Source organism: Gadus chalcogrammus, chromosome 15 (assembly GCF_026213295.1).
Source record: "Gadus chalcogrammus isolate NIFS_2021 chromosome 15, NIFS_Gcha_1.0, whole genome shotgun sequence".
Lineage (NCBI taxonomy): Eukaryota > Metazoa > Chordata > Actinopteri > Gadiformes > Gadidae > Gadus > Gadus chalcogrammus.
In genome coordinates this window covers 7,774,053-7,787,826 of record NC_079426.1, presented here as the reverse complement: position 1 = coordinate 7,787,826, position 13,774 = coordinate 7,774,053, and the positions used below count along the sequence as shown (strand labels likewise).

Below are 13,774 nucleotides of genomic sequence, written 5' to 3'. Positions count from 1 at the left end.
TCCATTTAGAAGTTCTAATGTTGCATTCATTGAAGAAGCCATAATTTTTTCATACTTGTTAGGTTGTATGTAAGGATGTTAGAAATGTGTTCCTGTTGTCATGTTGTCGCCTCTATTCTTTGTTGTGCTCTATCCTCAGTGCAGCGGAGAGTCTCTGAAAGGTGAGTTAGTCTCTACAGGTAACCCCATAGCAACTGTGTGCTGAGACCTGTCTGATTCTCAGTGATCATCATAGATGCACATTTATAAAAGGCCGCTTCTGCCTAGATGCGTTGATCATTGTTTTAATAAAAACTTGGCTAACTCCTATTTTTATTTTATGGTCAATGAATTCTGAATTTATGCTTCTTAATTAATGAAATGTTTTAATTGATTTCTGATTATGTTTATGTTATTGATTATGTTATTGACCGCGTTGGGATGGCTTTGCATCAGAAATCCTCCAAGAGGTACGAATGAGAATGACCTTATCCTAATCTGTTTTAGAATAAACTATGACCAACCTTAAAATATAAAAATATAATAATCACCAATTCTTGTTGTAAATGTTAGTTTTTTCCATCAAATCAACACATTCACACTCTGCTTGTATTTCCGAGGATGTATGTTGTATTCTGTAAATCCTAAACCGTAGACAAAATCGTTGTGAGATTAGTGCAGATGAGCATGCTACAATTATTTTGGTTTTTGACTTCTATTTTCATAGTTGATTTAAGTGTTTAGACTTCTTTTAAAATGTCTCATTTAAAATCTGTTGAAATCCAAGTGTTGGTTCAGCTCATCTACAATCTTTCCAACATGTTGATTTGGATTCTGTCGACCATTGAAGATGGATGCAGATTGCAGACAGGTAAAGGACCTCTCTAGTGAAGCATTGGCTGATTCTGGTTTATTACCAAGTAGGTAATACAACTATTGGGCGTAATTAAACAAGGATTTCTTGTGACTTGGGTTTCTGTTTCAAACATTATTGACCTATTCAGCCCTTATTTTTGAATGGAAAATATTTGTACTTGTTATGATTTAAATAAAGGTTTGAAAGGTTATTGTCTTTAATTATTGTGAATTTCACACACGGTTGGGTGGGAGGGTTTAAATTGACAGAATAAATTAGGGTGGATTACTTTGGATTAATTGCATGGTTCCAGGCTTAGTGTTTTGGGTCTGAACTAGTATTGGCTGTAAACATGACACGGTGAAGTCCTGGCCGGCAGAGGGGAGTCCTAACCAGCAGTGGGGGGTCCTGGCCTGCAGGGGGCAATCTCCTCAGTCCGCAGTCCCTCCGGAAGAAGAAGAGCACAGCCGCCATTAACATCCGAGCGGTTTGTGTTCGGCAGAAACTTCAATGAAAGCGTCCAACCCGCTGCAAACCAAGATACCGTGAATACCCCATATCAACCGTTCCTTCAATAGGCGTTAGCTTTAGGCAGTATAGTTCGGGCTCGGACGGTATAATGTACCGCGGTCGCCCCCCGCACCGAGGAGGCTACCCGCCGCCGTTCGAAGGCCGTGGACCGCCCTTCGGCCACGCGTCGGGACGGTCTTACTCCCCGCCGTCCTACCGGGAGGAGAGGGGCAGGCCCCGGTCCCCGTACCACCAGCACGGCTACCATGACCGCGGCCAACCGTCCGACTCCTACAGGCGCTCCCCGCCCCGGAGGAGGTACCCCTCTCCCGGGCAGGGCAGCCACCGAGGCGGGGAGTACTGGGGAAGCGGGCCGCCCAGAGAGGTACGGGAACCAGGAGGGTTTTTGCAAACATGGATACAATGTCTGAGGCAAAGTAGTGTTGATGTACCGAGCTGTGTGTACCGAGGAGGTGAATGGGGCGTGTGTAGCGGCAGTGTAATGTAGACACTGGTAATCATTAGCATCAAGAGCTACCTGATGTTAACAACCAAAATAGACGGTCAGATCTGCTCTTCAGAGTGAGCAACTGAGGAGACACGTCCTGGATCTACATCGCAATGCACCATGCAAATTATTGTTAGACTTGAGCGGAATGTCTATACCTCTTTTATGAAAAAATTATATTTATTTATTTATAATTTTATTGTACGGTGGTTTCAAGTGTCCTATAAGTTTAGAGTAAGCATTAACCCACTTTGCATTGAGAGAACTACAAGTAAATATTAGTCAATATTTACAAAACATTTGCCAATTTAATTTTTTGTTAAACAGTTGCTGTTGGCTTATATTTTATAGAGGAATAGTGACAGATTGGGATGGTCGCTGACAGGAGGCTTGTGTTGCAGAGATCTCCTTCTCCACGAGGACGTCACCCCATCGACCACAACCTGGTGATCACCGTAGGCAACGAGCTGACGGGAAAGGGGGGGCCGCCCACTTCTCGACATTTGTCCTCCCCAGATGACAGGTACAGCACCTCGTTAAGGCTGTGATGACAGGTACAGCACCTCGTTAAGGCTGTGATGACAGGTACAGCACCTCGTTAAGGCTGTGATGACAGGTACAGCACCTCGTTAAGGCTGTGATGACCGGTACAGCACCTCGTTAAGGCTGTGATGACAGGTACAGCACCTCGTTAAGGCTGTGATGACAGGTACAGCACCTCGTTAAGGCTGTGATGACAGGTACAGCACCTCGTTAAGGCTGTGATGACAGGTACAGCACCTCGTTAAGGCTGTGATGACAGGTACAGCACCTCGTTAAGGCTGTGATGACAGGTACAGCACCTCGTTAAGGCTGTGATGACAGGCACAGCACCTCGTTGAGGCTGTGATGACAGGTACAGCACCTCGTTGAGGCTGTGATGACAGGTACAGCACCTCGTTAAGGCTGTGATGACAGGTACAGCACCTCGTTAAGGCTGTGATGACAGGTACAGCACCTCGTTAAGGCTGTGATGACAGGTACAGCACCTCGTTAAGGCTGTGATGACAGGTACAGCACCTCGTTAAGGCTGTGATGACAGGTACAGCACCTCGTTAAGGCTGTGATGACAGGTACAGCACCTCGTTAAGGCTGTGCTGGGTGATGAAGGGTGCACCTTTGGCCCAAGTATTCTTTGCACAGTAAAACTAACAACACATTCATTAAAGTGTTCTCTTCCCTAGGCCAAGGGGGCGGAGCCGCAGCCCCGACCGGAGCCGTGCCAAGAGCCGGGGGCGGAGCAAGAGCCGAGCTCGCTCCAGGAGCCACAGCCAGACCCCTGAGAGGGGCCGCGCACGTAGTAAGAGCCGTGCTCGGAGCAAGAGCCGCGGGAGAAGCAAAAGCCGCGCACGTAGCAAGAGCCGCGGGAGGAGCAAGAGTCGGGTCCGCAGCAAGTCCAGGTCCCACTCCAGGTCCCCGTCGCGGTCCCGGTCCAGAGGGCGGAGCGCTGGGCGTGCGGTGAGCCGCGGGCGTAGCAGGAGCCGGGCGAGGAGGAGCTGGAGCAGGAGCAGCAGCGGGAACAGCGTGGACAGCGACCGCACCAAGAAGCAGTTCCAGGAGCTGGAGCTGGCCCGCCGTAGGAAGGAGATGGAGGAGCTGCTGAACCGGCCCACCAAGTCCATCCTGAAGAAGCGCCTGGGCTCCGAGGACTCAGCCTCCCGCATGGTGAGCCTCCACCCCTTAAGGATCTCCTCATTAAGGCTCTGCTCGTTAAGACTCTGCTCGTTAAGACTCTGCTTGTTGAGTCTGCTCGTTAACCATCTGCTTGTTAAGTCCTTGCTCGTTAACCTTCTGCTCGGTAACCGTCTGCTTGTTAAGACCCTGCTTGTTAACTGTCTGCTCGTTAACCATCCGCCCATTAACCCACCTGTTCCCCTCTGATTGGCCCTCCAGAGCAGCGACTCCCCCAGCGGGCAGGAGGGCGGTAACATCTCCCAGGTGGCCCAGCGCCTGCTGAGCGCGGTGAAGGGGGTGGAGCCCGAGGCCCTGGCCTCCGTCCTGGCGGAGCTGAAGGCGGACCCCCAGCTGGCCCAGCGGGTGGGGCTAGACCCTGAGATGGCTGGGATCCTCCAGCTGCTGGGGGTCCATCCCGGGGGGGGCCGGGCCAAACCCAAGGACGTCATCGAGGACGAGGAGGAGTTCCTTTACGGGGACAGTGATGACATCAAGCCCCAGGGGCCCTCCGAGGCTGGGCGGGGGGGCCCCCCGCAGCAGCAGGCCTACTCCGATCTCTACGGAGAGCTGACGGAGGACGCACTGTACGGGGAGCCCCAGCCCTACGCCCACCCTCCCCCCGCCCCCCAAGGCCGCCCTGCCCACAGCGACCCCGCCGTGGCCCCCCAGCAGGGAGAGGGGGCCGAGGAGTACCAGGCAATCCAGGGCCTCCTGAAGACCATCGGGCTGGACCTGGGGGTCACCGAGATCAGCAAGATGGCCGCCCGCACCAAGGAGCGTCTCCACGGCAACAAGCCCCCGCCCAAGACCCCCACCCGGCAGCAGCGCTACTCGTCGGGGAGCTCTGAGCGCAGCGGGGCGAGTGGGCGGAGCCGGCGCCGGAGGGGGCGGAGCAGCAGCAGCAGCGGCAGCTCGGACAGCAGCCGGAGCCGCGCCTCCAGCTGGAGCAGCGGCGATGAGGATGCCGCCGGCCGGAGGCGCCACCAGGCCCCTCCCCCCACCGCAGCCAGGCCCCGCGCCGTCAAGCAGCTGAAGGGCGAGCGGGGCTCCTGGGAGGAGGAGCGGCAGACCCCCCCCGCCCTGGCCCCAGAGCCCGGCCCCCCGCCCGCGCCCCCTGCGGCCCCCCCCTACGGCATGGCGCCCCCCCAGAGCTACCCCCCCCACGCCTACGGCCAGTACGGCAGCTACATGCCCTACATGCCCCAGCAGTGGCCCCCCATGTACCCCCCCCCCGGCATGCCCCAGGACTACCCAGGGCCCCCCCCCTACGAGCGGCCCTTCAACACGCTGGTGCAGCCCGATCTGAGTGAGTATCGGGGTCACACACCTCACGTGTTTTAATCAGGGCAGAATGATTAATCGAATCCAAACCGATATAGCGATGTGATAGAACATGATGTGCAAATCGCAAAGGCTGCGAGATCAGCAAGTTTCGTATTCATTTTTATTTTACGATTCAATAGTTAAATCAAGATGTTAAAATATACATTTATCGGGACACATAGGCCTGTTCTAAAGGAAAGAGCAGTTTATACGTTGACTGCTTCTAATGTTGTGTTGTTCATACTATAGAATGATTTATCCTTGTTTAGTGATTTATACAGAATATAAGGAACTAGCAAAAGAAGAATTGCATAGTACATCACAATTTTTGTTGAAATAATCGGTATTCCGTAATTTGCCCATTTGTTCAGCCCTAATTGTAATACATAATGAACACCTGGGTCCTTCTGCAGCGTCGCTGAAGAGGCTGGAGATGTCGAAGGAGCGCGAGCGGTGCAGCAAGGTCCTGTCAGAGGAGAAGAACAACGAGAGCCAGAAACAGAAGGTAACCCCCCCCCCCCCCCCCGGGACGACAGGGGACACAACGTCATTAGTCATGACCTCGTGACCTCATGATGCATGACGTCGTGACTCGTGCAGCATGACATCATGACCCGTGACATCACAGCGAGTGAATTACCAGACATGACTCATATAACGTTCCACTGGGATGAGCCGGCCGTGTCTGGTTTGGGTTCAGCTCTCTTATATGGGGCCGGCAGCCAATTTTATTACTCTTAGGTCCCAATCTGAGAAGGAGGACCACGGGCCGATGATGTCATCGGTCCAACCTCTGCGGTGTTGATGGTTTTGCCTCGTGGGAGTGAGGCCTCTCTCTGGAGCCTCTCCCCATCCCGGGGGTCATGTTTTATAATGGTGTGCGTGTGTCTCTCTCCAGGTGCTGGAGGAGCGGGAGAAACTGCTCCAGGAGAGGGAGGTCCGCATGAAGAAGAAGGAGTGTCTGATGAAGGAGCTCGAGAGCCTCCGCAAACAGCAAGGTGCATGCTGGGTAGAGGCTGGGGGCGGCTCTGGGGCATGATAGTCTAGTGGTTAGGGGGGTTTGATTTACAGAACCAAAAGGTTGTGGGTTTGAACCCAAATGTCCAGAGGCTTCCTAGAGCAAGATGCCCCCTAAACCCCTGCTTGCTCCTTAATGACGCGTGTGTGTGTGTGTGTGTGTGTGTGTGTTCAGGCGAGCTGCTGAGGAAGAAGCGGCGGGAGAAGGACGGCCACAAGGACCCCCTGCTGTGTGAGATCAGCGGGCTGCAGGAGAGCGTCATGCGACAGATCTCCGAGCTGCGTCTGGAGCACGAGGCGGCCGAGAGGAAACGCACCGAGATCGACAAGGTGGCCCTCATCCTGGGGCTGGACCCCTCGGACCGCCCCCGCCGGGCCCCGGCCGCGGACAAGACCGGCCCCGAGGGGGGCCCCGCTGACAAGGTACGGAGTTCAGGACAGTGATGACAACACGCAGGCACTGGGACCCTGTGTGGTAGAATCAGTCCTGACGCCCGTGTGTTGACGATGTACTCTTTGTTAGCTGGTGTACGCTACTAACCTCCCCTGGAGGTCCAGCTCCACTGTGAACATCTAGTTTTATCTGGTGACCCTAGTGGTGGTGTCCGGTTAGATAGTCAACTGGTACCAGCCATCATCTGGAGGTCCGGTTCTGCTCTCAATGTGTTAGAACGTCTACTCTAGCGTGAACAGACCCCAGTCCTCTCCTGTCCATGACACTGTACTCAGGACGCCTAATTAAGTGGCATTTAGTGAATTGATGATTTGATATGTAAGCTTAAAATGAAATGAATATTTCCATAATTCCATTGCATGATTTTATTTAGTTTTTCAGAGCTTGCGTTAAAATGTGTCAAAGTGTGTTAATTCTCGGCGCCTCGATAGATGTTGTTTATGTACGTCTGCATGCTACATCCATGTCCTGGTCCTCGCCGTGGTAGTGAACCGACATGAGCTAACAGGATACAGGTCTGAGTGCTGGTTCTGAACCTGACTGTCCATTTTTAACTAGTAATCAACAATGGATGCAGTATGAGTGACAAACCAGTGTATTCCACAAGAGCGGTACGACAGACTTTCTGCTCATGTTGCAATTGTAAATGATTAACTTAATTTGAAGCTTATTTTAAAGGTCCTTGTTTTTACATCATTCATCATATTTGTAACATGTGAGTCGTTCATTTTACGTTTAGTTTAGAAACTCTTTCACTTGTCTTTCTAAGGTGTTTCTATTTAGCTGTTAGCGCTAGTGTCTGATAAACCGTTGTTTAAAGCCATCAAAATGTTAGCCAAAAAATGCTAGGGCTAAACGACAACCGTTGGAATTTTGACACGACTCCAAGACTGACGCACTCTTGAAGGTAAGGCTCTTTGACCCTTCTATATTTTGGGTTTGCTCGCTAAATGTGGCCATGCTCTTGATGCTCGCGCAACATGCATCCATGTGTTTAGCGTCGTGTTTTTGTCCCGTTGACAAACTCTTTTCGCATTTACCCTAGCAGTGTGCCGAGGCGAGATCCACTCCGAACCAAGACACGCCCCAGACGACTGGCTCCTCCCCCTCAAAGACCTCTGAGAAGTTTCAGTACTTTGACTCGGGAGAACATTGGTGCAAAAACTGTAACGTCACCACCGGCTCCATGTTTGTTTATTTCACACATTTGCAAGGCAAGGGGCACAGAAAGGTTGGTGTGACTTCTCTAAGGAATCAAAATATATAACTCACTTGCATGACCTGGATTATATTGTACTTCTTGATGTCATTCCTAACCTAAGACTGGACCCGTCTAGGTGGGCCACATGCTCTCACGGTGTCCTCTTTTCTCAAAACCCAGACTCAAGACCCCTACGACAGACCCTGGGCCCCCCCTCTCTCCAAAACCGTCAACATCCCTTCCGGGGAGAAGGTCACCAAGCCGGCTAAAGGTACCCCGTCCCTCCCCTTCCCCATCCATTACTGAAATTCCCTGATGTGTTTCCGTGACCAGATGATTCTGAACTGATGACTCTTCCTGGCCAGATGAATTTTGTAAGCACTCCTTTACTTCCAGGTTGTCCTTTGGCTTGCCTCTGCTCCGGTAGTTTGAGCCTTAATGAGAACTCAACGGGATCAGTGTGTGGAGCGCTGCTGTCGGTCCGTCCGTTGTCTCTCTTAACGTTCCTTCGATTCGGTTGTTGTAGCGACGCGTGATCACGCATAAGCTCTGGTAAACGGCTGCCCGGGACCACAAGCCCCTGAACAAGTGGCTCACCGTGACACACGGTGGCCAAGTGTCGTTGTTGTTGTGTCCTTCCAGAAGGTTTCCATAGCTTAATCGCAAGCCGCACATCACATCATGCCATGTGATGTTTGAATATTCTCTCATTTTTAAACCCCAGTGGTCTTCATTAATCTTCTCCTCTCACAACAGGAAGTGACCACGGAGACGGCCGGCAGGTAAACACGATTGGCCGTTTGTCTTGGTCTGGGTTTCTTTAACCCCTGGTTCTCCTCCACTCCTCCTCTCTCCAGGCTCAGAGTTTCTGCTGCCGGTGAGGGGGTTCTACTGCCGCTTGTGCAAAGAGTTTTACGGAGACGCCATCTGTGCGGAGGAGCACGTCACGACACACGCTCACAACGAGAAGTACAAGGTAGGCGGCCTCGTGTTCTGGAGACAGGCCCGGCTGCTTGTGTAGATGATGATCCGATTTATCCGCTGGTTTGACCTTTTGCTGCGGTGCACCTTATTAATACAGCCGTGCTTCTCCAAAGGCTCTCTAGGTGGAAGTCTATTTCCCGATTAAGGCTCTTTCAAGTTTTCCCTCACACCATTTCCCTTTTTCATTTCCTGCTCAATGAAGGTAGAGAAAGTATTGTCATTGTGCAAATGTAAGGTGTATTTGTTGTTTCTTTTTCTGCCGCTGGTCGCACCTTTCTGTTAATGTTCTGATGCTTCTTCTTCCACCAGCTCTACATGATGGATAAACCTCTCTACGAGCAGAGGAGGAGCCTCGAGCAGCAGGCCGGGCTCACCCTGGACTCTGGGAAGAAGCGCAAGCACATGGAGGGTCCTGGAGACCACGATAAGGAGGAGAAGTCCAAACACAAGAAGGACAAGAAGGACAAGGAGCAGAAGCGTGGGGAAGACGTGAAGAAAGAAGAGAGGTACAAACCGAACAAGGAGGAGGTGGAGGAGAAGTTCAAGTCGAGCAGCAAAGTGGAAACGCCCAGGAAGGGGGAGGAGGAGAAGGCTGCACTCAGCAAGATGGTGGAAGACGAGAAGCATCGGCCCATGAAGGACGATCGACAACGGTACAGCCGGGAATACAACGAGAGCGACGGGCCGAAATACGGTAAAAGGGACGAAGTGGAAAAATACAAACACTCCAGAGAAGATGATTACCGCTACCGCTACCGCCAAGACGAGGATCGATCGAGGCCCAGCCGGGGGGAGGAGCGCCCCAGATACGACGAGGACCGGCACCGTCCCAACAAGTACCCGGAACCCAGGTCCAAGCACGAGCGGGAGGAGCCCAAGCCCAAGATCGAGAAGGAAAAAACAACACCTGTTAAAAGACAATTCAAGGAGGAGGCAGAGGTCAAAAAGCCCGAGCCCCCCCCAAGGCCCTACGACCCTCCTAAGATCATGTGTGGACCCAGTCCCGCCATGAGGGCCAAGCTGCGCAAGCAGAGCCTGGAGTCGGCCAAGGCGGCGGCGGCTACGGCCCCCGTGGCGCCAGCAGCCCCGGCCCCTCCGGCAGCCCCCCTTGGGGCTGCCTTTGGCAGATTCACCTGGAAGAAGAAGGAGAGCGTCCTGGCCAAGGAGGCGGAACGAGTCGCCGCAGAGTTCCTGAAGGACGACGAGGCGCCAACGCCGGCGGACAAGATTCCAGTGGAGGACTCTTTTGCCAAGTCCATGGCAGTCGCCAAGGAGATCGCTCTGAAGCTGTCGGGCCAGCCTCCCATGCCGCCGCCTTGGGCGGGCCAGGTGGCCCTCCGAGGAAGGATCCGGCCAAACCTCCCGGCGCCAGCAATTGGCCTCCGGACAACCACCGCCGTCGCCAAGCCTGCTCCTCTGAACGCCTTCCTCTCCATCAGACCACAAACCCCTGAATCTGCAGCACCTGAAGACAACCCACTGGCGTCTGAACCTGTACCCATGGAGATTGAGGATCAGGATGAACCCATACAGGAACCAGCACCGATGCCCGTGAACATACCAGCGTACATACCAGCTCAGGTGTCTGTGCAAATGCCCCCGCAAATGCCTGTGCAGATCCCCGTGCAGATGCCAGTACAGATACCGGTGCAAATGCCAGTGGAGCCTCCTCCCCAGTTCCAACCTCCTCCCCAGTTCCAACCTCCTCCCCAGTTCCAACCTCCTCCCCAGTTCCAACCACCTCCCCAGTTCCAACCACCTCCCCAGTTCCAACCACCTCCCCAGTTCCAGCCTCCTCCCCAGTTCCAACCTCCTCCCATGTCAGGGAACCAGAGGCTGGTGGCAGTGGATTCTGACGAGGCGGCCCCAGGGGTCCCTGCCAGTGAGCAGATGCGGACCGTCTTCGTGAAGCCCCCTCCCTTCATGAACTCCGGCGACGGAGCACACCGCTCGGAGAAACTCAAGACCCACCTGGCGGCAGCCAAGGCCAAGGACCTCTTCGACATCTTCTACAGCGGAGTGAGCCAGTCTGGCCCCTCCGCCTTCCCCAAAGCAGCGACCGCAGACACCAGGACCCCGACCAGTGGGACCAAGACCGGCGAGGGCAAGATGAAACCATCGCAGCCGGTCCTGCAAAGCATTACCAAACCCGTGCCTCCCCCGTCCTTCCTCCCCAAAACAACTGAACTCAAACCGGCACTCCAACCTCTAGTCCAACAAGTACCACAGACCCACCCAGACCCAATACCACTGGCCCAACCAGTACTTCAGACCAGTCTTGACACAGTTCCCCAGACCCACCCAGACCCAATAGCACAGGCCCAACCAGTACTTCAGACTAGTCTTGACCCAGTACCCCAAACCCTCCCAGACCCAATACCACTGGCCCAACCAGTACTTCAGACCAGTCTTGACCCAGTACCCCAGACCCACCCAGACCCAATACCACTGGCCCAACCAGTACTTCAGACCAGTCTTGACCCAGTACCCCAGACCCACCCAGACCCAATACCACAGGCCCAACCAGTACTTCAGACCAGTCTTGACCCAGTACCACAGACCCACCCAGACCCAATACCACAGGTCAAACCAGTACCACAGAACAAACCTGACCCATTACCACAGGTACGACCAGACCTCAGACCTGAGGCCCAACCATGGGTACAACCAGTTACGAGCCAACCTGACCCAATACCACAGGTCGAACCAGTACCACAGCCCCAACCTGACTTGGAGTCTCCAACTCGATCCAAAGTACAACCAGTACTACAAATCCAACCGGAGCCAGTACCACAGTTCCAACCAGTACTACAGAGCCAGTCCGACCCAATACCAGAGGTCCAACCAGTACTACAGATCCAGTCTGACCCAACCCCACAGGTCCAACAAGTACTACAGATCCAGCCTGACCCATTACCAGAGGTCCATCAAGAACTACAGGTCCAGTCTGAGCCAGCACCCCAGACAAAACCCCATGTACAACTTACCCCACAGGACCAGCCTGACCCCATACCCCAGACCCATTCCCAAGTACCCCCAGTATCCCAGATCCAATCTGAAACGATACCACAGACCCAACCGCAAGTACAACTACTATCCCAGACCCATCCCGACCCACAACCAGAACCCCAAACCCTTCTTGCTTCAGAGACCCAAGTTGAACCACAGTTTGGACAACTGGATCTGCTGCCAAGTCTGCACGGCCAGGATGAAGATCTGGAGCTGACCACAGCTCCGACCACCCTGTCAGAGTCCCCGAAAACTCCTAAAACTAAGAGCCGAACGTCTCCGCAAGCCAAGAAGACCTCTCCGGCCTCCCGCCCTGTCCGACAGACGCGCTCCCAAACCCGCTACCAGACCCGCCGGCAGCGGAGCCAGTGTGAGTCCGGATCGGAGTCCGGCCTCGAAAGCGAAGAGGCAGCATCCAACTCGGAAGGGCCAGAGACTGGCACCAATCTCGAGCCGCAGGTGGAGCCGCAGGTGGAGCCGCAGGTGGAGCCCCAGGTGGAGCCCCAGGTGGAGCCCCAGGTGGAGCCCCAGGTGGAGCCCCAGGTGGAGCCCCAGGTGGAGGAGACGCTGTTGCCCGTTGACACCCCCCAAAACCCAGACACCCCTGACATTATCACCACTGAAACCCTCGGCCTGCCTTCAGACATGATGTCCCTGGGGTTCGAGTATGACTTTAACTTTGAGTGAGCGATGATTCCAGGCTCTTCAGGGTGACTCTAGAACCATGTTGATTTGATGTTTAACTCAAATTAGCTAGCAAGCTAACCTAGTGTGCTAGCCTCTCAGGCTAGCACACTGACCATGGAATTGAGTAGGGAAGTCCCAGTCAGACATTTATGACTTTATTTTTTTTGTTTAAAAGATCCCAGTGCTGTTCAAGTTGAGCTAACTTATCTCGGTTCCTCGTGTGACCCCTTGCTTGTTTGCCTACGGGGGAACATCCTGACTTTGATTTCTCGTGGATTGTTTTTATTTTTTACCCATGACTCGCCGCATCGCTCTACCATTTTGTGTCCTGTTTTGCTCTTTAAACATTTACACAAAAGTCTTTTGATACAGATACAATGCATAGTCCTGCGTTGGAATGTTCTGGTTAGTAAAGTTTGGACCAAACCCTTTTCCCCGGAGATCTCTTCTGTGGTGTCTGAGAAGTGTCAACATTGTCCCCTTACAATGTTACCATAGAAACAGGCCATGTCATCCCACCCCCCTGCTCTGCCAGACTAACAGACCACCTGTCCTGTACATGTTGATGCTTCTGTAGTTTAATAATAAAGTCTAGTGACCACAGCGACCCCTCCTGTTGTTATTAGACTTGCGCTCACTTTATTACCTGAGAATCGTAGCCAGCTAAAGTTACCAAGTCGAGGCTGATGAATCCTAGCATTTACATTTTAGAGAGGCAAACAATGATAAAGTTGGATAAGAGGTGTACATACAATAATAAAGTTGGATAAGAGGTGTACATACAATGATTAAGTTGGCTAAGACATTGACCTACACCTAGTGGAGACAGACCAATACCATGTCCGTTGGCTACAGGAGAATAATGAATCAATGCGTCACTACCAGCCGGTGTGGTCTCAGCCCTAGTGTTCACTAGAACCACCACCACTAGAACCACCAGCCGAGGGTGGAGTCCATGGGGTCGTCCCCCCCCCAGCAGGAAACCGGTAGGCCGGGAAGGTAATCGTATTAAACCTTCAGATGGGGGCGTTTGCTTAACTTTGTGTGTATTTAATGATTCAGATAAGTTGTATTTTGTCAAACGTTTTTTTTTTTTTTCAATAAAGAATGAGGAGAACATATCAGGCTCCAGACATTCCTTCACAGAATTAGTGTGAACAGCTCATTGATACCAGATGACGTTAAATATGTACTGTCATAATATTATACTCCACTGTGTGTGTGTGGCGTTGTTCCTAAAAGTTCACCAGAGGTAACAGTTATTTTAGTACGAGAGCAAATATTGAAGCTTGTTTGTATGTGTGGAGCTGTTGCACCACTTTATATAGATCTTTATATAGGTATACACGTAGTACCTGGCAATGCCACTAGGTAGCGACAAAGCCCCGTTTAGGTGGAAGTTGCCAGAGTCTAATCCAGATCAGAAGTGAGTTAAACATCCAATATGTTCTGTAAAAGTTGTACGGCGCAATGAAATACACAACATCATTACGTCCAACACCCTCTGGTCCTGTAGGCCTACAACAATCAAGT

The 13,774-nt window shown here is 52.6% G+C and overlaps 1 protein-coding gene across 1 annotated transcript; it reads left to right on the top strand.

Annotated features, from left to right (window-relative positions):
- Positions 1–40: 40 nt before the first annotated feature.
- znf318 (zinc finger protein 318) lies at positions 41–13,461 on the top strand. Its single transcript, XM_056609909.1, has 12 exons — positions 41–1,730; positions 2,255–2,376; positions 3,077–3,557; positions 3,786–4,872; positions 5,303–5,394; positions 5,788–5,887; positions 6,082–6,329; positions 7,406–7,591; positions 7,742–7,832; positions 8,419–8,537; positions 8,855–12,983; positions 13,015–13,461. Exons 1-11 carry the CDS (start codon positions 1,455–1,457, stop codon positions 12,239–12,241), a joined length of 6,189 nt encoding a protein of 2,062 aa, XP_056465884.1. The 5' UTR covers positions 41–1,454; the 3' UTR covers positions 12,242–12,983; positions 13,015–13,461.
- Positions 13,462–13,774: the final 313 nt, after the last annotated feature.